Below are 24,499 nucleotides of genomic sequence, written 5' to 3'. Positions count from 1 at the left end.
CCTATTGTTTCCTCCTGTTGATAAGGAAATTGCTTGTGGAGCCAGAGCCAGCAGAGTAATACATCAAAAAAAGTAACACCCTTGCTTTAAGTTTTTAGCAGCAAACACAGAGACATAAAGGTATATGGACATCACATACAGATATTTTAAAATTTTTAGAAGTCTCTTGATTTTATGGAAGATGATATTTTGAATCCAAAAAGTTAGACCTCTGGCAGGCAAACAAGGTCAAGATGATTATAGCAACAAGTCCCTTTAAGGTCTCTTATTATTATATAAACCACTGGTAGTTATTAGGTAGTTAACATTATGAAAACAAAATTCATGTAATATCTTTTATTGAGGCCAACTCAGATGACACAAGACATCGTGCAAGCATTCCAGTTCTTCAGAACTGTTCATCAGGGAAGTGTTGCACAAATTAAAATCTGAAAGAAGAAAAAAACACAAATTTCCCAGGTCCAAATTAAGACCCTGTCATGCCAGCGTTTGGTGTTGGATAATAGCATGTTCACAGTCTCTAGTTTGATTGCTGTAGGTGTTATATTACAGCACTTGCATTCTGGGAAGAAGAAAGAAACAAACCATGGATGCTTATCATGCCTGAAAAAAAACCAAGCCCAGTAAAGTCCAAAGCTGTTTAGAACTTTCCCCTCATCCCTAAATGGCACCAGAGGCATTTTTAAAATTCCAAAAATAACTAACTCATTTATTTACTTTATATGGGAAAGGTCAGGTAAAATCAGGGGTTGAAAATTTCTGTGATGGCATCATGCACAGACTTCAGTTATTATGCTCTTCATAGATACTTAAAGGCTTACGTTTTGAGGCTTTGGTTCCCTTGTTCCCCCTACCCCGCAAGCACTCTTGTATACTTTCTTTTAGTATTCTGTTTCTCTTCTGGAATTAGGAATGCTGGTACCCTCTTTCTAGTATCTCAGTCCCCTTCTCTTCATGTACCAGTGCTTTCCTTCAGTTGTTAACTGAATCTGAAAGTCTCCACAGGTAGTTTCCAAACTTTCCAACCACAACTGAACAGAGATCTCTTCATTCTCGAGAGCTACCTCCCTGTTTGGGTAGGGAAAATTTAGAAGACCTACCCCTTTCCTTGGCTGTTTTGGAGTCTGAATCTACTTCCCAAACCTCCTTGCCAACTTCCCCAGTTCTCCTGCCAGTGTTAAAACTGCTCACCTGTTAGGATTCCATCTTCCAACTGTTCACACTGGATTCCTCTCTATTAGAACTGAAAACAGACCCTCCTCTTTCCAGATCATGCTACCCAATCAGATCCTTTAGAGTAGCCTGTCACTCAAAGCTTTGTGTGTCTGTGAGGGATTAACCCTCAATAGTCTTGCAGCTGTGTGTGTACAGCACTTCCAGGCTTTTTAAAACGTGCAGTCCATCACTGATGACACCACCTGCTGACTAACATTCAGTTGCAAACACAAATTAGTTGTGTTTGATTATTCATTATTTCTTATAAACACAAAGCCAGATGCTGTGGCCAGCTGGGCGGTGGGGAAGGCCAGAGCCAGCACTTCTGCCGCCTGTGTTGCCTCTTCCGCTGTAGCAGTGGCTTGCGGAGCAGTAGGGAAGGCTGGAGCTGGCACCTCTGCCGCTTGCGCTGCCTCTGCCACCGCCATGGCAGCCAGCTGGGTGGCGGGGAAGGCTGTAGCCGCTGCCTCCATAGCCTGTGGTGCCATCTGTGCTGCAGCAGTGCCGCAGCAAAGGACCAGGTAAGTGGGGTGGTGGGTAGGAGGGAGGGAACCCTTTAAAGTTTAAAGGCTCTGAAGCTTCCCGAAGCGATATGAATCCCTTCAGGAAGCTTTGATTCAGGGGTGGCCCCAATTCAGAACCCCCGAATCTTTACGGATTGGGTCCGATTCGGGAATTTATCTTGAATCGGATACCCGAAGTGCACACCCCTAATAATGACATACTTTGTAAACAGCTCTGAGAGGGCATTAAGTTGTCCTGAAGGGCAGTATATAAATCAAATATTATTATTATCTGAGTCCAGTGGCACCTTAGAGACCAACAAGGTTTTCAAGTTAACTTACAAGCTTTCGCGAGTCAAAGATCCCTTCCTCAGACTTCAAAAGCTTCAACCACTACCCGACATTGACTCATGAGCATCTTGAAGCCAGCGGCTAAATTTGAGGAGCCTTGCTTTATTTTCTGAGGAGTTAGCCTACCATGGATGGACGGATGGGTAGATCCTTTTATTATTATAGATTCTTGTAATGTGCTGGTGTTGGAGTATTTTGTTCATAAGCTCCTTCTATTTTCAGTTGCTTCTAACCCGTTATTTTATGGCTGAAATGTTAAGCAACAAGAGGCTATAACAACAGAGATCACATATCTGTACAACGTATTTTTATTTGAGTGAGAAATAATGTCTTGGTTGAAAATGTGATGTAACATTAGAGGTTCCACCCCTCCCCACCGTCTTCCTGTTAAGCTCAGAAGGCTCCAAGGTGGCTTGGCATGTATGTGTCCTCTTTCTAGAACTGCCAATGCTGCCCTGCAGCACAACAGCAAACCTGTGAATGTGTTAATTACATTCTGCAAAAGTACAAGGTATAATCTGATCCTGTTCTATCAAACTGTCAGTTTAGACTGCTCTAGGCCTCATTCTTTGAGGCTTCTGAGTCAGTGGATGATTTGTATACAACCAAACATAATGGAACATTGAAAAAAAATTGCGATGGGAGGGAGATGCAGCCTGCACCTATCCTATGAAATAATTTCCTGGAGCCATGGACCTTGTTAAAACTGTGAAAAGTCAGCTTGGCCCTGTTTCTACCTTTTTTTTTTTACCTGCCAGTATGCTAGATTAAAACTTGAAGACACAAATGAAGCAACTTCTAGAACATTTATTTCAGTGTCATCAGAGTGAACACGAAGAAATCTCTTTTTAAATATAGTGATGTCAGTATACAAGCCCATTCCTTTCAAGAGTATAACTATTTGAGGGGCGGCAGTATCTGGGATCTCTTTTGCGTTATCTAGGTGGAATCTGTTATGGACACAGCTCATGTTCTTTTCAAAGGAAGCGGCACGTGTGATGTGATCTTTACATTAAAGTATAGTGGAGAGGTGAGTGGGATGCTAGAATAAGCAGTATGTAAATAGCAGGTAAAGAGCTGCTTAGAGATGCTTTACAGAAAGGGAAATGATAAAGTTGCTAGTACGTCAAGTGCAAAACTTGTCCAGATTTATACCAGTGCACTAACACAATCACATAGAATGCTCTTGTGTATATTTATTACTTATTGTGAGACCTCTTGCATGCCACTTCCTAATGAGGGACTTGCAATAATCAGTCTTTGGGCTGTGGAAACATTCTGGGTAATATAATGATTTTGTGTTTTAAACCTGTCTTGGATCTTTAATTTGGGTCCTCCTTACATTACCTTAAACTTTTATGTCAGGAGGGCCCTGGTCACAACCAACACTCTTTTACCGCCCCCACGTCCCGAGCTTTAGGTGTTCTCTACTTTACCCAGATATTTACCTTGAGAACACCTTCCCTTGGGGCTTTGAATCCGTCTGCTAACCTGCACTGTAGTGTTTTGTCCTGTTTGTGTGGTCTGTTTATTGCTGCTTCTCAAAAGGCTTTTGCTGCCACCAAAGGCTCTTGCCTTATATCTCTTCAGTTTAATTGGTATTATAGGAAAGCTTTGTTATATATATACTAGAAAGAGGGTACCAGCATATATATGGTAGTATGACAGAACAGTCAGCATGTGAGTGTGATTGTGCGATAATGTTGCTTAACCAAAATGAGAATGTATTAATAAGTACATAAGCATGATGGTTGCAGCATATTGGTTTCATAATAGTTCTTAAGCTTGGTGGTTTCAAAAATAGTTATTTTTTGAAACCCAAACTAATTTTCTTACAGATCTTCACTAACAGAATAACAACATAATAATAATAATAACATTCGATTTATATACTGCCCTTCAGGACAACTTAATGCCCACTCAGAACGGTTTACAAAGTATGTTATTATCCCCACAACAAAACACCCTGTTTTGTTTTCTCAAATCCCACTCTTCTCTCATCCACACATATACATAGATTCACTCAAGGCTTTCTATACAGTTTGCCTGACCTAGACAGGGTGACACCCTTTCAGGCTTCCACAAAGTTTGCCTGACTTGGAATGAACACTTTTTTCTCAGCACTCTGACTAAAAATCGCAGTCCAATCTACCCCCTAGGGTATAGCTACCATCCAATCAGAGCACACGGCATTCACCCATCCAGCCCCCTTCCTTCTTTCCCCAGAGGCCTGCATTTGAACCACAGTTATAAATATTAAAAACTGTACATTAACAAACAGAAATAAAATACAAAAACTTATTTACATGCAAAACATTGCAGGTTATTAGTCCATATGTCAATTAATAATGTAAAGTTGTCAGTTATGCAAATAGACTTTCTTATACTGGCTCTTTGTTGATCTCTTGCTCTGAATGTTGACATAATTTGGCTCTTTAATTATAAAAGGTTAATGACTCCTGCTGTAGTCTGTAATATCCTCCCGTTAAAGAATAGAAATCTTAACAGACACATTTTGTCTACACATGGAATATGGAGGAGTTTGCAAACTGTCTCTCTCTTACTGTCTTAGGTTGCGATTCCTGTGACTCCTTCTCTAGACCCACTGATGATGCTGACGGATGATGCTGACATAGCGGCCTGGCAGAACGAAGGGCTACCAGCTGATCGCATGTCCACTGAAAATGCCACCATCTTAACTAATTGTGAGCGCTGGCCACTCATGGTTGACCCCCAGCTCCAGGGCATCAAATGGATCAAAACCAAGTATGGTGAACGTCTCCGAGTGACTCGGATTGGCCAGAAGGGGTGAGCAAGCATGCCATGCAAAGCTGCAGTGAAAAATTTATGCCTTCAATTGCAGTGTCAAGTTTGATGTATATCCTGTTTCAGACTAAGGATTGTGGGAGCCAATTACATTTGCAGGAAAGCTCTCCAATTTGGCAGCTATAGAACTTTTGTGTATTAACCTGCCTTTTTCATTACCAAGATTATAGAGATTTCTGATTAAACAGGGAGGAGCTGTGCAGAACTTGGCTTGGTTACCATAGAAACCTCACTAAAACTGTGAATGTACTGAGGAGGAGGAGAATAAAAAGGGTTGGCTGCACTCTGGGTGCCAGCTGGCTGTGCGTCACACTGCAGTTTTCAGTGCTGAGGATTTAATTCCTGTTCTATTGGTGCATCTGTAATACTTGGCCAAGGCTCAGGCCTGCAATGGGATGGGGCAGTTTTACATGTCCTCAAAAGGAAAAGGTCTTTGGGTAAAAATGAAAAGGAACTTTTGTTGCCTCTTGCTCAGATGATTGCTTTCACACCCTTTTCCCTGAGGGTTTAGAAAAGAATACAAGACAGACAAGCTCACAGAGGGATAAGAAGCTGTTTTACTTTCTGTCCTTGTTATCTTTCTGTGGAGAAGGCCAGATGGAGCAGAATTCTCACAACTTCTGATGGCAATTGACTGTAGAAATTTAACAATCCCCATTGTTGTTGGTTCTGTACTTCTCTTGACATCTTTACATGTTATTATTGTATTTGTTTGCTCTGGGCTTCTAGTAATATATAGTGTAGTCCATACACTTTGATAGGTCTGCAAAGGCTGGGGTAAGTACTAACTTGCTTCCAGTGTTCTTATGATAGCTGCTTACTTCCATCCTTGAACTAGTACACTACCATACTGTCTTATAAAGAGAGGCACTGGGACAAAGAGACACAAAAAGAAACAAAGCAAATTTCAGCAGATGCAGGTTCTGGTGATGGTATATCCTTTGAACCAGACATGTCTCTATGTTCTGTATCCCAACATTTATATTGAATTAAGAAAATGCATTCCCAGTTTCAGAGCATATTGTATTTGATTGCCTATGTAACTCTTTTTTTCTCTGTAAAAAAATGATTAGGTGACTTGTTATGGAATGACATTTAATGAATATAAGAAAATGGTGTAGTTAGTTATAATGCCAGTGTTACCTAGAATAGGGCTCCTTGCGAATAAGTGGGGGGAATTAGTGGCAAGGAGCAAGGTTATGCGAGAAGGGTAACAACAGGATATCTCCACCAGTATTTATGGGGTCCCTTCCCCAAGGAGGCAAATGAGATTGGTGATCTTGAATAAAAGAGTATTTTTATTAAAAGGGGAAAACTCTCTCTCTCTCTCTCTCTCTCTCTCTCTCTCTCTCTCTCTCTCTCTCTCTCTCTCGCGCACACACACACACACACACACACACGAGTTTGCTCACAAATGCACAAGATGCCTAGGAAAAGAAGGGGTGAAGGTGGAATAGATTTGAGGGATTTCAGGGTGATAATTACCTATCCGGAGAGTAGGGTAGTCCATGGAGGAAGAGCTTCAAATGCCCCGTGTTCTCGACCAAGAGAAGAGAGTCTTAGGGAGAGCAACCCAAAGGGAACAGCGCTTGGACCAAGAAAGCGTGCATGAATTGAATGGGGCTAGAGCCCTGGTTCTTATATGGCAAAACATGTCCTGAGGCTGGGGAGCCCCCTCAACCATTGGAACAAAGACCCTAAAGGTCAGTTCTTGGGAATTACAAAGGTTTGATTACTTTGATTACTTGCTGCTGGGGTGTGTAAAAGGAAATGCAAAGTCTCTCCTGCTGCCTGCTAATGAATTTCCCTGGAACTGAATTGACGAATTTAGATAGGGACGGCATCTTCCCAGGAACAAATTATAAGCTTATCAGTGCTAATTAATTGCTTCTCAATCTTGAGGCGGGGATTTCATCATGGAAGGAGGGTATCCGAATGTGCTAAGAGGGTGACTCAACAAGACCCTATGTTATCACAGCTCACACCCGCAGCTGAGAAGGCAGTAAATACAATCACTGTGGTCATTCTGCATTAGCATGAATGTCCTATTCATGCTTGATCTCTAATGCGGGACTCAGCAATTCTGGCTGGAATCCCCCCTGCTGCAAATCAGGCTGCATTGATCCAGGGGCCCTGTGAATTTTATATCACAGGCAACTATCAAACAGTTATTAAATATGGCAGAGGCCAGGGCCAACTACTTTACACCAGGAGCATCTTCACAACAGACTTTTCCCAGAAGCAAGCAAGCACTTTCTTATGAGGTGATTAGATGCATAGGTGAGCAGAGCAGAATAGATAATTTTGGTAGGCTCAGCTTCATATTCAGATGTGAGAAAAACAGCCCTTGTGGAAATTCCCTTTTCTAGACAATTGTTACAGTTACCACAGCATGGTCTTCCTTTGTGTCTCCCACTTACTTGAATTTGATCTTTGGGTGTTTCTCACTGTTACCTGACATCCCAACAACTCTTTAGAACTCACCTCAAATTTTTGTCTGCATCTGATTGATGCTGCTAATTTCATACCCATTAAAAAGGCACAAATCTCAAATACCCGTTAGGTTTCTATGTGATTCCAGAGTTTCCTGTGTTGGAGCATCTTTAAAATCTGCATAGCAAGGCACTTCAGTGGTAATTTAACATCAAGGGTCCCTGTTCAATGCAAAAGGTTGTATTGTTCTTTTACAGGTTTATAACTTTGCCTGTAGGAGCCCTAAGGAAGCAGAGAAGGGGCTCTGATGCCGCTGGAGAGGATACAATAGACTGGAAAGCATATTGCATTTAAAATATTTGAGTTTGCTTCTCTGTTTGTATAGTTTGCTTCCGGGAACAGGCATTTCAGTTCAACTAAAAAATCCCTGGACCTCATGAACTTATTAGCATGCACGTATTCTTAGCTTTCAGTTTTCCAGTAAAGCCTTGTGCCGTCCTACATGAATACGAAGGCAACAGAACTAAGTGCTTAAGAAAAGTGCATCAATGAATAGTGTAGCAGTGCAAGGAGATTTCTGCTACCTACCTACCTACATTCCTGCATTCACATACATGAAAACATTTTGCTTGCACATATATACTTTATTATAACGTAAGCTTTCGAGAACCACAGCTCTCTTTGTTAGATGCATCCATCTGACCAAGAGAGCTGTGGTTCTCAAAAGCTTATGCTACAATAAAGTTGATTAGTCTGAAAGGTGTTACTGGAACTCTTTACTATTTTGCAACTACAGACTAACACGGCTAACTCCTTTGGACATATATACTTGTTGTTGTTACAGAATTCTCATTCCTGATTTTACCCTATGATTTGTTTTTATTTATTTATTAACTTCATTTATAACCTGCATTTCTCCCCAACAGTGAGCCCCATGGTACAGAGTGGTAAGCTGCAGTACTGCAGCCCAAGCTCTGCTCATGACCTGAGTTTGATCCTGGTGGAAGCTGGGTCAAGTAGCCGGCTCAAGGTTGATTCAGCCTTCCATCCTTTTTGAGATCAGTAAAATGAGTACCCCAGTTTCCTGGGGGTAAAGTGTAGATGACTGGGGAAGGCAATGGCAAACCATCCCGTAACAAGTCTGTCAAAAAAACATCATGATGTCGACGTCCCCCCATGGGTCAGTAATGACTCGGTGCTTGCACAGGGGACTCAGACCCCAATGGGAGACTCAGAAAAGCTTGCATTGTTCTCCTTCCCTCCATTTTATCCTCACAACAATTCTGTGAGATTGGGTTAGGCAGAGAGCATGTGACTGGCTCAAGGTCACCCAGCAAGGTTCCGTAGCAGAGTGGGGATTTGAACCTGGGTTGTGCAGAATGACACTTTAACAATGGCACCACACTGAGTCTTGTTCTGTCCAGTTCTGTAGCAGGCATTGCTGATTCTGTTTGCATCTGTCACCTTAATTGCTACTTTCCCTAGATATCTGGACACCATAGAACAGGCTCTCGCTGCTGGTGAAGTTGTTCTCATTGAAAACTTGGAAGAATCTGTTGACCCAGTCCTAGGTCCATTGCTTGGTCGAGAGACCATCAAAAAAGGAAGGTAAGCTGGTGGTGGCTTCTCTTCTAAGGCTACCAACCTCTGGATGATGATTCAATGTATGGTAGCATCCTGCTAACCTTCCCTTTATCTGTGTGTGTCCACTTGCGTGTGAACTTCCTAAGATCTTAAGGACCGCAGGGGAGGCTTTGCTTCAAGTTTTACCTTGGGAAAATGAAGCCTCGTAGCGTTCCTCAGTAACGGCGGTTGAACAGCTAAGAAGATCTAGCAGGATATCTTGTTTAGTTTTGAGTAATTTGTTAATATTTCTTTTATGTAAGCAAGCTTTTTATGTTGTTGTCATGAGTGCATTCTAGATACATATGCTGTTGTTTTTGTAATATATGATAAAGCATTAGAATACTACAAGTGGGGGAACTGCAAGGACTTGCCAGGAGTAGGGTTGCTAGCAGCCAGTGGGAATCTGGGGTGGGTGGGGGACATGGGGGTTGCTATCAGCAGTGGCATGACATCAGTTCTTGGGGGAACCTGGAAGTGATGTCACATGTCTAGGAGTAGAGCGAACTGACATAACTGCCTAGTTTCCATGGAAGTGATGTCATGCTGTCATCAACAGTGTTTTTTGTCCATTATTTTTCTCCTACCAGCTGCAGGAGCATTGGCAAGAAACGGGAATTGGGGTGGGAGATCCTCTGCTCTGGTGGGAAACTGGTAGCCCTGGCAGGGGGTGTATAATTTTCTCCTGTATCTTCTCTCCCACTATTTTCTCTTTCCTGTCTCCTGGCAGCCACCCATATCCTTTCCCCTTTCCCTGCTTCCTTCCTTCCTACTCACCAGCCAATCTACCTTTTATCTACTTTCCATCTTCAACTATATTTATTTATGTCATTTAAAGCCTGCCTTTCTCCAGAATGGGGACCCAAAGCTGCTCTCGTCATTCTCCTGTCCTTCATTTTATCCTAACAACAGCCTGGGTAGGTAGGTTAGGTGTGGAGAAGCCCAGTTAACCCCAAGAGGCTTCCACTGCAGAGCGGGAATTTGAACCTGGGTCTCCCACTGCACCATAGTGGCTTTGATGTAGCGTTCCCAACTTGCACATGGGAAATACCTGGAGATTTGAGGGTGGAGTAGAGATCTCAGGTATCTGCCAGTTTATCTTGTTGCCACCCAGAGATCGCCCACCACCGGCAGGCATCCCAGGAACACATACAGCATGTGCGCTTCTAGCAGATGCGACGGAAGTAACGTCATTGCACCAGCCTCTGGAGTGCTCCTGAGCTTTGTTTGAGGTTGACTTTGGCCTCAAAGGGGCTGATTCTCAAAGAATCAGCCTTGTGCAGAGTGCAGGAGCACTCCTGTAGCCAGCGTGACCGTGTCACCTCTGAAAGTGACATCATCATATCAGTGCTGGGAGCACAAGCACACTTTGCGGAAGCAACTAGAAGAGTCCTGGTAAGTACCGGATCCCCTTACCCCTTGCTGGGAGTCTATAAGGACCTTGGAACCCTAGGTTGGGGCCTGGAACGGGTGGGGTTTGGGGAGAGACCTCCGTGAGGGTATATTGCCATGGAGTCCACCCTCCAAAGCAGCCATTTTCTCCAGGGGAGCTGATCTCTGTTGGCTGGAGATCAGTTGCAATTCCAGGAGATCTCCAGCTCCCATCTGGAGGCTGGCAAACCTACTTTGATGCAGTGGTTGCTGTTAGAAGTGAGCAGCTGGGCCTGCCAGTGGTTGCTACTGGGCCTGTCCCAAATTAGTACCCTCTTAAAAACCAAAATGGGCCTGCCTTTTACTGACAGAAATCAAGACTTGAGGGCCATTATAGCAGACATTCCTTTATTAAATGTACGGGTGCTGCTTCTGTTATTTCTATTATTTTGGAGGGTTTTAACCCTCAATGTATCCCCCCCCTTTCAGATTTTTCTTCAAACCTAGAGCTTTTCTCAGGTTTGTAGAAAGATCTGGCTTGTCTGATCTTGGCTCAAATTTCTGCATTTGAGTATCCCTAGATGGGGCCACTTGAGAATTAGATATATTGATTTTAATGTTTACTAATTTAAAGCTATGTGCCGTGCTTATTAGTAAAGGCAATTTAATAACTGTTGTTTTAAAAACAAAAAATACATCAGGATCCTGATGTATTTTGTTTTAGTCCTAATTGATAATGAATGGCATTTGAAGTACAGGGAAAACCACTTTATAGAAGGAACAAATTTACAGTATCTTATGAAAGTAATGAAAACGCACCCATTTACTAAACTTCCTCAGAAATAATTATACATGAGACATTCTGTTATCCAGATCCTTTCACCTCTACACATTTCAACTTTCCTTCCTCAGATTCCTTCCTGCCACTTCCAGTTAGGGTTGCCACCATGAGGCTGGTAACTGGTGGAAGAGTCACTGTCAGGGGGCAGGGGACTCACCAGTGACTTAGTCATATCACCCGCATTGCAATGACACCACTGTTAGTGACATCATTGTGTCACTGACGACTGTCTAGCATTTGGCCCTGAACTCTATGGTTTAACCTTAAGAGTTCTGTCTGAATGCTAGAGCATCTTTGATGATGCTCATCTGCTCCCCCCCCTCATTTTTCTCTTGCCAACTGAGCAATGGCAGCAAGGACTATTAGGGGATGGAAGGTCTCCCAGTGGCAGCAGGAACCTGGCAACCCTTCTTAATTAATTAATTAATTAATTAATTAATTAATTAAATTTATAATCAATTAATTAAATTTATAATCCACTCTCCTCACAAACTGGCTCAGAACAGGTAACAACAATAAAAAACACATTAAAATCCATTTAAAATATATTAATTACATTAATGTAATATATTTATTACATTAACCATAAAAATCAGTGTAAGAGGCAGCAACTTTTAGCAGCCATACATATGCTGAGCTTTCTACTTTCTATTTGTCCTTTTCTGGGGACACTGTTGCTGGCTTGGAGACAAATGGTAACACCTACCCATTAATATGTGTGATGATGGTAGCCTTTCAGATGCCTGTCCAGGTAGAAGTCATTGTTGATGACAAATATGGTGTGTCTACATGTAAAGTGGCCCATGACAGGAGACACTGAGGTGTTTTCTCAAATAAAATAGAACTTTGTGTACTTGAAGTGTTAATTCTAAGATGTACAGAGTGTGCCTTACTTCATGCTATTGAATGCTATTCATTTCATTTCATAGTGGTGTCACAATCCTTTACTGGTGTAGCTTCAAAGCAATTTAACATTTTAGATGTCAAGAAGGCTATTGTAACAACGGTCGAGAATGATATTCTCCCTCAAGCTCATGTATATATAGACACAATGTTTGGAAATTTAATTAATTATTTTATGTTGACATGTGTGAGTAGTGCAATATTATCTATTGGTCTCGCATGTTTCATTCAGGTACATTAAAATTGGAGATAAAGAATGTGAATACAACCCCAGCTTCCGCCTAATACTTCATACAAAGCTAGCAAACCCCCATTACCAACCAGAAATGCAGGCACAGTGTACCCTTATCAACTTTACCGTGACTCAGGATGGCCTGGAAGACCAACTACTAGCAGCAGTTGTCAGTATGGAAAGGCCTGACCTAGAAGAGCTAAAGGTAAGATTCAGGGCCAAATGGTTGAACCTTCTGATTGGACCTTCCTATATTTCATCTGAATGCTCAGTCCCAAGATTAGGAATTTCTGGAATGGCTAAAGAAAATCCGCATCTTCAAGCTCAACCCATCTCATTAGTAACAGAACGAATTATCAAGGTTCACTGAAAGAAATCTTTGGTGCATTTTATTTCTGCTCTTGTTATTGGTAGGAAAAGTTGAGGCTGCCTGGAACCCATTTCAGGACACTTTTTATCTTGGCCGACTGAGAGTGATTCCGCACATGTTGGATAATGCACTTCCAATCCTCTTTATAGATCATTTGGAACGGATTTTGTTGTGTGCAGAACAAAAAATCCACCTCAAACGATTGATAAAGTGCATTGAAAGTGCATTATCCAACGTGTGCGGAATCAGCCTGAGTTATGTTTACAGTTCGATTTAAGTGGAAGCAGCCTTTCCTATCTGTTTAAGGCATGGATGCTCAGCATGTGACCCAGCAGAGCCATGCTTGTGTGGCCTACACCCTCTTCCTGTGTGGCTGGGGGAAGGATGCAACAGCATGGTGGCATTCTGCCCCATGGAAATATCTCACTGTATCTTTGGCTCTAGGATATATTAAGAACTTTCCTCTCCTTGGGAGGAAAGGACTCAGAATGGTGCCTCTCAGTTCTTTTAGCTGAGAGGCTGTATTCTTCCCCCCCCACTCCCAATTTCAGTTGGAATTCCCTGGGATGCAATGGAGAAATTCCCCATGGTGGAGTCAGAACTAGACATGCTCTCTGCCCAGAGAATAGCTGACAGGCAGTGTTCTTACTCCCTACATGGTCATGGGACAGAATGGAGCTAGCCAGATGATGTTACATAGCAGAACCAGGTGATATTAATGGGGACAAGGTCCCCAGACAAGGTCTATTATGGCATGAAAATGAAATCCTGCCCTCAAGTCTTAGTTGACTTACAGTGACCCCTGGTTGGGTTTTCATGGCAAGAGACTACCATTGCCTGCCTCTGCGACCCTGTTCTTCGAGCTAGTTAATGTGTTACTGTTGGCTCCTAGAAGTCACTTTCTGTAGACTTCCCTATGGCACGTGCTTCACTCCATGGCTTTTAATATATAGAGCAACTTAACCACATTAACTACATCCTTTGCTTGAAGAATTTCCCTGCGTTCAGCTATGAACGTAGATGTATGGAGAGGGCATGAAGATTCTTCACACAGAGATGGCAAACCGTGTATATGTATGGCTGCTGAGAGGAGCAGCTGTTTCAGGCAGCCTCCTCCTGGTAGCCATAACATATTGACCAGCCTCAAGGGTGCAATCCACAATTCAAATTGGCTTTAATTGTTGTGAATCATATGCTCAAATAGTCATGGATCACAGGCTTAATTCACTGCTGAATACATGTAATAGTAGAAGGTAATGAAAGGATTAGTTATCAGGTTTCTTGGAATAAAATGTTGTGCTACAAAAGCATCAGCTTTAACCCTTTCATATTCTCTGCATAATGGCTAAAATAATGGATAAATTATCACCCCCTCCCCAAATTTCACATATAGTCTGTGAATGAAACACCTCTTTGAACAGAAAATCTAGGGTGGAAAAAACTTGATGGACCTCCATTGTTGTTGGCTCTAACTACATATGTATCTGTTAACTGAAAATCTGCCAACATTATAAAAAATGTGTATCATTTTAAAAGTTTTTTTTAATTTTGCAAGTTATCTATAATCCTGGGACAAACTGTAATCTGCAACTGGTATTTATATAAATGTATGTGGTTTCATATGTGTGCTTTTATCAGGTGTAAGAAAGCATAATTAATTTGCAAACCTTCTGTTGAGGTGTAATCATGGGGATGGAAGAACAGTGCACTTGGAGAATTCAAGAGAAAGTAGAGTGGTCAATGTCTCTAAAGTCTGGGTTAATTCTAATAAACAAAATACTCAGAATTATTGAACACTTAGTAACAGGACAGGAGGCTCAGGTTTAACCTGTTAGCTTTTCGTGGGAGAAAAGCATAACCTCTGGGAAGTAGAATGTGAGCCAGTTGTACATTTGTCCTTACCATTCTTTCCACATTAAATGTTTAACTATTTCTACAACTTAATTTTTGTAAATAAATATTTGGCTATTCTGTTCCATCTCTGTGTTGTCTGTCAAGTTAACATAGCTGTGGGAAAAGAGGATTTCGAATCACCTCAGTATGAAGTACCACATCATCATAAGGATCAAAAGTAAATGCCATAACTGTGCTCATATACTGCTTTTCTAGACAGATTAGTGCCCCACTCAGACCAGTGAACAAGTCAGTGTTATTATTATCCCCACAATGCAGCTAGGGAGCTGGGGCTGAGGGAGTGGCTTTCTCAAGGCCACCTACTGAGCTCATGGCAGATTTGATCCTGCAGAGTCCTAATTTGCAGCTCAACCCCTTAGCTACTGTGCTACAGCAGGACAGGAGAGGCCAGAGTGTGGGGGGTAATAGGACAGCATTCAGTCCAGAGATCTTCCCTCAGCCCTCCCTCCTTCTCCTTACTCTATCACATCAGGGCTATGCCCCAAATAAAATGAGTGGCAACTCAAGCTGAGCAGTCACAACATGCAACAAAAGTGGTGACAACCAGGCACTAACCATCACACTCACCTGGCACTAGATCTTCTTGGCCTCCCTCTATGGTGGGAGGTCTCCTGCTGGCAGCCTTCTCTTTCTGCCATCTCTTGCTGCAGCAGTAGGAGAAAAATAATTTTTAAAAAGTGCTATGACATTTCTGGGGAAAACCCAGAAGTGATGTAGAGTAGCTCTAGGAATTACCAGGAAAAGCAATTCCTAGAGCCCAACTACATCACTTCCAGTGACAGTGATGTTGTACCCCGCCCCCCGCCCATCTTCCCACACCCAACCCTGTTGCCCTACCTGGCACCTACTGTAATATCTTTTAGGCACCAGGCCAAAATTTTTCTTGTTACTCGGGTTTTTAATCCAAGGTTTTTTAAGGAACTTATTTTATGGACTACTTCTGATCTGAGGTCTGTTTTATGCTATTTGTTTTATGCTGTTTTATGCTGTTTTATGCTATACTGTTTTATATTGTTTTATATTACTTGCTTGTTTTAATGACTTAGTTTTAGGGTTGCCAAACTCCAGGATGGGAAATTCCTGGAGATTTCGGGGTGGAGACTGAGGAGAGAGGGGAGGGACCTCAGTGGAGTATAATGCCATACAGTCTACCTTCCAAAGCAGCAATTTTCTCCAGGGGAACTGATCTCTGTAGTTAGTACAGCAGTTTTAATTCTGCAAGATCTTCGGGCAGGAGGTTGGCAAACCTACTTGTTTTGTTTTTTAAATATTCTTTATGATGATTTTATGGTGTTTTTACCAGTAAGTTGCTTCAAACAGCACTCTAGGGTGGTAGCATAACATTTCTTAATTAAATAGGATACCTTTTCCATTTCAATACTCCATTCTGGGAACTCTGAAATCCAATAAACTAGGGATGCAGACTACAAGACTCAAAGGAGGTTCCCGCCCCCCTATTTAGAAAATTACCATAACCTCAGAGAGAGATTGAAAAAATTGAGTTCTTCACGTATCCTTTTATATGGTTAACACTACAAAAAGCAACTTCCAAAGATGGTATGTTAAGTGCATGTCTTTGCTGGGCAAAAGAAACAAGTTGAACAAGCTGAAAGAACAGTCATTAGGCACAAGTTTCTGAATTGCTTGATAGCTAGGTGAGCAGCTTGATTCACAATTGCTTTTTAAGCTTACTCTGCTTTGTAATGCATATGTGATTTTGACCTGTGCCTGGGTTGCACTTGAAGTGGCAGCTGTACTCTCTGCTGCCTGGAGTCCTGAACTCTGATTCATTTGTCTTTTGCAGCTTCAGAAGCGAGACAGCACTTCTGGTTCAAACCTTGACCTGGTTCAAACCTTGCCTCAGCCATGAGCTCACTAGGTGGCCTTAGGCAAGTCAGCGTCTCTCAACCACAAAGAAAATATTGACCTATATGCAGAGTTACTGTAAAGTTTACTGGGGTCAGGGTTTTTTCATGGGGTATGCACTGGTAGGCATTACTCTGTGTGGAGTAATGGCACTTCTTGGGCATTCAGGACTTGGGCTGAGAAGGGAGATCATCATAAGTACCAGCACCAAAGCACTGACTGAGTTTTAAATACCGACACACACACACACACACACACACAAATATTACAAGTTATATCCATTATATATGTTTGTGTGTGCCTCAGTAGGCTGCAGTTTGCTGTTCCTTTTCTCAGTACAAAGGAAAGAATATCTAGCAGGTGAGTATTTAAGAGAAAGAAGATGGAGGCTATGTATGTATGTATGTATGTATTTATTGGTATTCTGTACTTCAACTCTTTGCAGTCTGATCTCACAAAGCAGCAGAATGGATTCAAAATAACTTTGAAAACTTTAGAGGACAACTTGCTGTCCCGCCTCTCCTCTGCCTCGGGGAACTTCCTGGGAGACACAGCCTTAGTAGAGAATCTGGAAGTCACCAAGCAGACAGCTGCAGAAATTGAAGAAAAGGTGGGACTGGTAGTGGGACTGATGGAGGGACTGGTGGTGGTGATGGGGAAGTACATATTGAGTGGATTTGGTTTTGAAAATGTATCCTTTTTCTGAAGTTTGGACATTATAAATTGCTGGAGAGCCACATCTTCTTTTATTTCAGCCAGCTCTGAACAGCCTTTTTCACTGTGTGTATTAAATGGGCAATTTAAGGCAAAGTACAAATAGCAGTTCTGGATGTAAAGATCATAAAGCTTCAGCACTATAACAAGATGCTTTAAACTGTTCCAGTTTAAAACTCAGGCTTTTTTATATTTAACTTCAGTTAATTCAGCATGCATTACATTTACTAAATTAAACTAGAATTTTAACAGAGGCTGCATGACAGGATATGCTGAAATTTATGTGGGACAAATTAAATTGGCAGGAATTCAACAGTTTGGTACTAATGCTGCTCCTTTGGGTAAAAATTGGCTTTTAAAACCATCCGCCTTGAAAATCTTCTGACATATATAATTTCCCTTGCAAATATTGGCTGCATTTTTTGTATGCAAGAAATGTTGTATGGCAATGTTGTATGCACTGCCAAGCTGTGTATCTTTATACGCTACTATGGTTTGCCAAGCTGCTTTTCCCTTGAGAGCTGTCAGCCATGTTGGCTGTAAGGGATGATGCACAGGTTCTTATAGTACTTGTCCGGGGACTGTTTGTCACATAACTTTGCAAGATAGCCCAGCATATATCTGTGCCTTCAAATGTCAAAATCAACTCAGAAACTTCAGTAAGTGCAGAATGCTACGGCTTGGTTATCGGTAACTAGGTGGTGCATATTACACCCATTCTGCATTCACGCCATTAATTACCAGGTTCAGTTCAAGATACTGGCCATTACATGCAGCCTTGAACTCTCATATCTGCAGAACTGCCTCACCTTCTATGCACCACCACAACAACTTTGCTCATCCGAGCAGGACTTTCTACAGATGCCACCCTGCAGATGGGCAAGATCAACAACTGCCTGTAGGTGTGCATTCTCTGTAGCAGTTCCCACCCTGTGGAATTGCCCACCTCAGAAGGTTGGGAAGGTTCCCACATGTTTGCTTTCTGCAAACTCTGTTAAAGCACAACTGTTCAAGAGGGCATTTTTATAAATGAAATAGGACTGTTTTATAGCAGAATGATTAAGGGAGACATTTCAGTAGAGGGAACAGGACTGTGAACTATGCTACTAATCTATGTTATCTGTTGCTGTGTGTTTTTGCCTTACTTTCACTGCCTTATATTTCTGCTTATGGAATGCCATTTCTTGCACTGTTTATTTAGCATGACATCTTTAATGCTTATGCCTTGTTTCACATTTCTGCAGTCCTACTCCTATTACACTATTTATTAGATATCTCCTTATCCTATTGATTGTATTGGTGTAATCCTCCTTGAGTCTCTGTGAAACAGGAGGACTATATAAATAAATAAATAAATAAATTTATAAATAAAAAGTATAATACAGGTGTTTATTTCTGAGAGAAAAACAAGACAAGATATTGCTGCTAATCTTGTGTCTTCCCCATTCACATGTGAAGCAGGGGCTGGGGGAGGGTTACCAACTCCAGCTTTGGAAATTCTTGGAGATTTCAAGGCAGTGCTAGGGGAAGGCAGCTTTTGGAGAGTGGCAGCCAAGGTGTAATTCCATAGAGTCCACCCTCCAAAACTACCATTTCCTCCAGGAGGACAGATCTCCATAGTTGTGAGATCATTAGTAGCTCCAGGGCACACCTGGAGGTAGCCCTAAGCTGGGGCCAGGAACTTTTCCTTGCCTCAAGTGTCTCATTTTCCCAAAGTTGTTTGGCCCAGACATACATCTCAGTTTCCAGCTTGAAGAAAAGTGCCTGGAACAGCAGACTTGAAAGGGTACAAGAGACAGAAAGGGGAAGGATTAACTCCCCTTTCCTGTGTGCTTCTCTGGCTGTCCACCCTATTTTATCTGTAAAGGGGGAAGAGGCGTGGAAAGAAACATGCCACTTGCTGCTATTACATGTACTTTAGTCCCAGCATAAGGGGAGTTTTGCAGAAGACGTTTTTTTGATGACCAGGTGGGAGGTGAGATGACTCTTGAACATCTACCCTCTGCCCCTGCAATGCTTGGAGGAGTCATGCGTGACACATTACACAGAGTTTATCTAAAGTAAATCAGTCAGCTGAGGTTGTGCCATACACAAGCAAACACAGAAAATCTGCATAAACAAAACCAGCTCTCTCATATTGTCATAGTTGGTTTTGCCTTTATTTTCTTCAGGTCCAGGAGTCCAAGGTGACAGAAACAAAGATTAATGAGGCAAGAGAGCATTACCGTCCTGCAGCAGCCAGGGCTTCCCTGCTGTACTTCATCATGAATGACCTCAATTCCATCCATCCCATGTACCAGTTTTCCCTGAAGGTATAGCATTCATGTTTTTTGGGGGTGTGTGGAGGGGGCAGAGGGGCTGTCTCATGAATTCCACAGGCTGTTTTAAATTGTGCTAAATCTTAAATAAAAATATCAGTTGGTCTCACGGTTGTAGTAGAGCCCCCTTCCTTTTCAACTACAGTGATGGATTCCTCTAATCACTCTACTTTTTCCTTATTCTAAGTAGTAGCTTTTTCACTGAAGTATGGCCTCAAATTACATAGACCCTCTGAGGCAATTAGAGCCACTTTGTGGAAGCACCTGCAAGCATTTTTTAAAAGTGGGGAAAGAAAGAGGTTGAACCAATATTTTATGCCTCTAGGTTAGCTTTTGTAAGCAGCCATTAAGACACAGTTTCTTCCCCAAGAAATTTAAATGTCAAAAAAATCAGAAAGATTGTTAGCGACAGATACCCAGTATAAGGAGACTTGGGCAGTATCTTTCCGCTCGGTGTTCAGAAGGTGTAGTTCTCCTGGATTTCTGTACCTGGAGAGATCATATCTGCAGTTGTGGGACCCACATTGAAGAACAGGTGGTAAGGATGGGAGCTGGAGCAGGGAGGGGCAAGGGGCTGAAATTTCTCCTCCTTCCTGCTTTGCACATACAGTTCCCCTAAGGGGGAGTCATCGATTTAATCTCCTTGTTCCTTTTCACTCCACTCCACTCACTGTGGGCTCCACTCCAGCCCACAGATCGTGACAGCTGTTCCTTTGCATGGGTATTGTGACACCAAGAGTGGTCATTTCATGGGGTCAGAGGTAGCTGCAACAATGGAGGGGGACTTGGGAAAACTCTGTGTCCACATGGATGGTAGAATACTGTCCACTGTATTGCACTGGGATGGATTGACCATTATGGCCACTGAGCCCATCCCCTCCTCCAAGGCCACTCCAGCCCAAGGAGAGGGTACAAGCCAGAGGAAAGAGGGCACACCACTGCAAGAAATGTGCCTGCTCAGCTCAGCCTCACTTGGCCTGACTTTGCTGTGGCAAGGGATCGGCAAGGGATGGGATGGGCCCGCCATGTTCCCCCCTGGTGTTGCTTGGTGAGAGACAGGAAAGCTCAGCCTCACCTCACCTGGTGAGGAATGGGATTGCCTGGCCTCCCAGCTTGGTCAGCCACCTCCTGAACAGGAGCTCCAGTCAGTGATGATGCAAGTGATGAAGATGCAAGACTGGCCAGTACCACAGGCTGAAAAGAGGAGATGACTTTCTGAGAGCTTGTGGGGCCCTGCCATGACCATTATCCACAGCCTAATAATAATCAGTTCTCAATATACAAGAATGCTTAGACACTTTGGAACAGACCTTTGGGAGTGTGGAGGGTGCTGAGGGCTTACTGTGGAGATTTAAGACCACCATGCAAAGAGAGGGAGAGAAGCTATCTACATATTTGCAATGGCTAGAGAAAATATTGCAGCAAGTGGTGCAAAAGGGCAGTATGACCCTCGAGCAAATGAATCATGATAGAATTGCTCAACTCCTCAAGGGGACTCTCTATGATGATTTTTTCCTAGTGAATATCCATCTGCAAGACCAACAGAAAAGCCCACCAAATTTTTCTCAACTGATGAGAATGATCTGAGAAGAGGAAGAAAAACAGGTGACTAAAGAAGCTTGCAGGAGACAGCCCCTGCAAGGGGCCAAGTCAAAACAGGCCTCAGCTGTGACGCTTATAGATAGTGTGAGTGAGTCATCTCCTTTGAACTGCAAACCTGTAACAGTGCTCCAAGGCCTGATCATCCTCAGGAACCCGAGGATATTCCAAAACAGCAACCAGCAGCAAGTTACCAGGGGACCAACAACTGCAAGCTCAATAGTGCAGCAAAGAAGATCCAGACAATTCATCTTCTGCTACAAGTGTGGGCAAGATGGCCATATATCTCTTACCTACAGGGGTCCTGAAAACCCCTCCCTTGTGTTGCAGAAAACCTATGCTGCCTGGGACCACCAGGGAAATGAAAGGCTTGATGAAGGGGCCACCCAAGCCTGAGAAATTTTGTGGCCCCAAGACTAAAGACTAAAGGCAAAATGGGCACAGGATCTGAGTCAAACTGTCAAAATTTCCCCATTGGCTTAGTGGGTCCCCGGACAGAGGTTCCAGTTAAGACTGAAAACAATGAATGTATGGCAGTTCTAGACAGTGGCTCTCAGGCAACCATTATTTTCAAATTTTTCTATGACAAGGTGGCACACCACATACCCATTTGGTCCTTGGATGGTTTAGACCTCTGGGGGCTCAGCAACTCAAGTTACCCCTATCTTGGTTATGTTGTCCTTAAGCTGGAGTTCCCAGGAGTTGTAGGAACAAAGGAAGAGTTGTCTACCATAGCATTAATCAGTCCTGATAGTGGGCTAGCAATGCCACCAATAGTAATGATCCAGAGGAGTTAGCCGTGTTAGTCTGTAGTAGCAAAATCGAAAAGAGTCCAGTAGCACCTTTAAGACTAACCAACTTTACTGTAGCATAAGCTTTTGAGAACCACAGTTCTCTTCGTCAGATGCGATTGGAACTATTTCTCTCCTCTCCAGGGTAGTGGCTAAGTATTATCAACAGCAGGCTGGAGATAGCTTTCCGGTCATGTTGAAGGTGCATTCTTTATGTGCTGCAGTCTATCGGCAACTCACTTAGATTAAGGCAGAAAGTGAACAGCCTATAGGCGCCTTGAAACCTATGGGAAAGAATTCTGTTGTGATACATGCAGGTGTGGAACAGGAAATTCAGGTGGTTGCCTCAGTCCCAGGGACAGTCAGAGGAACTGTCTTACTAGAACAGCCCCAAGAACCAAGATTGTTCCTGAGTTGTTAGTAACGGCTGGACTCATTGAACTGCCTCAAAGCAGGAATGTTAGAGTGACTGTGAGAATTACTAATGTGACTAAATATAACCTGGTAGTGAAATCAGGTTTAAAGCTAAGCTTGTGGGACAAAATAGATCTGTATCTGCAGAATCTGGGCTCGATCCAGCTTCAATCAGTTTTGGAGATTCTCCAATACCAGCAGCCTGGAAAGATTGTCTAAGAGAGAAACTATGCCAAATACCCAAAGGATTTTCATTGCATGAGTGGGATATTGGAGGCCAAGGGTGAGGAACATCATATCCATTTGACAGATCCCTCTAATTTCCATGAGCACTCATAGAGGATTGCACTCTCTGAGACAGAGGATGTAAGGCAACACCTGCATGAATTACAAGCCAATGATATCATCACGGAATTATGTAGTCCCTATGCCTCCTCAGTAGAGGTAGTGAGAAAGAAGAATGGAAAGTGTGTGGATTACCGTACACTGAACAGGCATACTAAACCAGATCAGTACACCATACCTTGGGTGTCTGGTAGGGAGCCAGTGGTTTTCAATTTTGGACCTTCTGAGGGGGGATTACCAGATACTTTTAGCTCCTGAAGATAAAGAGAAGATAGCTTTCATATGCCCACTGGGATTTTACCAGTTTGAAAGGATGCCTCAAGGTATTTTTGGAGCCCCCACTACTTTCCAAAGGCTTTGCAAAAGGTAGTAGGAGACATGAATCTCTTCCAAGTATTGGCCTGTTTAGATGATCTTATAGTATTTGGGAAAACACCGGAGGAGCATGAAGAGAGGCTCTTGAAGGTGCTGGACCGGCTGGAAGCTCATGGATTGAAAGTGTCTCTTGACAAATGCCAGTTCTGCCAGACCTCTATCAAATATGTAGGACATATAGTTTCCCAAGATGATATTAGCACAGAGCCTGACAAAATTAGTGCCCTGCTTAATTGGTCCAGGCCTCACCATTACAAAGACTTAAAGACTTTTCTTGGATCCACTGGATATTATAGGCAGTTTGTGCTTTTAATTGTGAAATCTCTGAATGACTTAACTAAAGGATACCAATCCAGCAAAATGAGCCCTAGAAGGAAACAAAAGATACAGGTAACCAAAGGGATGTTGGGAGGGATCTTGTATTATAATCCTGTAGAACCATTTGGTGATTGATCGGATAAGAACTGTGAGATGGCCTTTAAAGAAATTATCTGACATCTGACCTAAGCTCTAGTGTTGGCCTTTGCAGACCCAAATAAGCCCTTCATTTTACACACAGATGCGAGCATAAGTGAACTGGGAGCAGTGCTGTATCAAGAAACTGATTTTAAAAAACCCTATCACTCTTGCGAGTAAAGGCCTCATGGACAGTGAGGCCAAGTATCATATCCACAAATTAGTTTTTAGCCTTAAAGTGGGCTGTCACTGAGAAGTTCTGGGATTATCTGTATGATGTCAAGTTCCAAGTGTGGACGGACAATAATCCTCATACCTACATACTTACTACTGCAATGCTAGATGCTACAGGCCAAAGATGGGTGGCTGCACTTTATGATTATAATTTCAGTCTTCACTACCGGGCTAGAAGAGTAAATGTAGATGCAGATACTCTAATTCGGCAGTCTCAAAAGGATGGATGAATGGTGGTCCCTGAGGAAGGAGTCCGAGCACTGTCTAGCAAGGGTGAACTAGAATAATCTAGACCAATGGAAGGTTGTGTTGCTGAGCATTTAGGCCTTTCCCCTGAGGCAATGTCATCTATGTCTGTGAACCTCATTTCCCTTCAGCAGACACCTCTGTCACACTTTAATGTAGAGGACTGGAGAGAATCCTAACACAAAGATGCAGAAATAAAGACAGTTGTTTGGAGGAACAATAGGCACCTGCCTTGTACAGTACTCCCCTCCTCACAAGCAGGCCTTCTGTTGCGGCAATGAGACAAATTAAAGATAACTGATGAGGTGTTGTATCGTATAACATTAGACCCAGCAAACGGGCAGCGTAAACAGCTGGTACTACCTCGAAGATGTAGACTGGCCGCTGTGAGAGCTCTACATGATGATTTAGGACATCTGGGGGCTGGAAAAACACTGAACTTTCTCAGAAGATTATTTTATTGGCCCCAGATGGCTAATGATGTTGCCAGGAAATGTGCAACCTGTGCCCGGTGCATTCAGCGAAAGACCCTGCCTGCTCAAGTAGCCTTAGAGAATAT

The 24,499-nt window shown here is 42.7% G+C and overlaps 1 protein-coding gene across 1 annotated transcript in view; it reads left to right on the top strand.

Moving 5' to 3' along the window:
* The window catches only part of LOC129327569 (dynein axonemal heavy chain 9-like), a 274,625-nt gene that overhangs the window by 181,333 nt on the left and 68,793 nt on the right, over positions 1 to 24,499 (top strand). The window contains exons 53-57 of the mRNA XM_054976322.1: positions 4,642 to 4,877; positions 8,814 to 8,936; positions 12,299 to 12,503; positions 16,894 to 17,058; positions 19,334 to 19,474. Of these exons, the coding sequence (XP_054832297.1) occupies positions 4,642 to 4,877; positions 8,814 to 8,936; positions 12,299 to 12,503; positions 16,894 to 17,058; positions 19,334 to 19,474 (870 nt within the window). The remainder of the gene's footprint in view (positions 1 to 4,641; positions 4,878 to 8,813; positions 8,937 to 12,298; positions 12,504 to 16,893; positions 17,059 to 19,333; positions 19,475 to 24,499) is intronic.

This window comes from Eublepharis macularius, chromosome 4 (genome assembly GCF_028583425.1).
Source record: "Eublepharis macularius isolate TG4126 chromosome 4, MPM_Emac_v1.0, whole genome shotgun sequence".
Classification (NCBI taxonomy): domain Eukaryota; kingdom Metazoa; phylum Chordata; class Lepidosauria; order Squamata; family Eublepharidae; genus Eublepharis; species Eublepharis macularius.
This window is presented reverse-complemented; position numbering and strand designations above follow the sequence as displayed.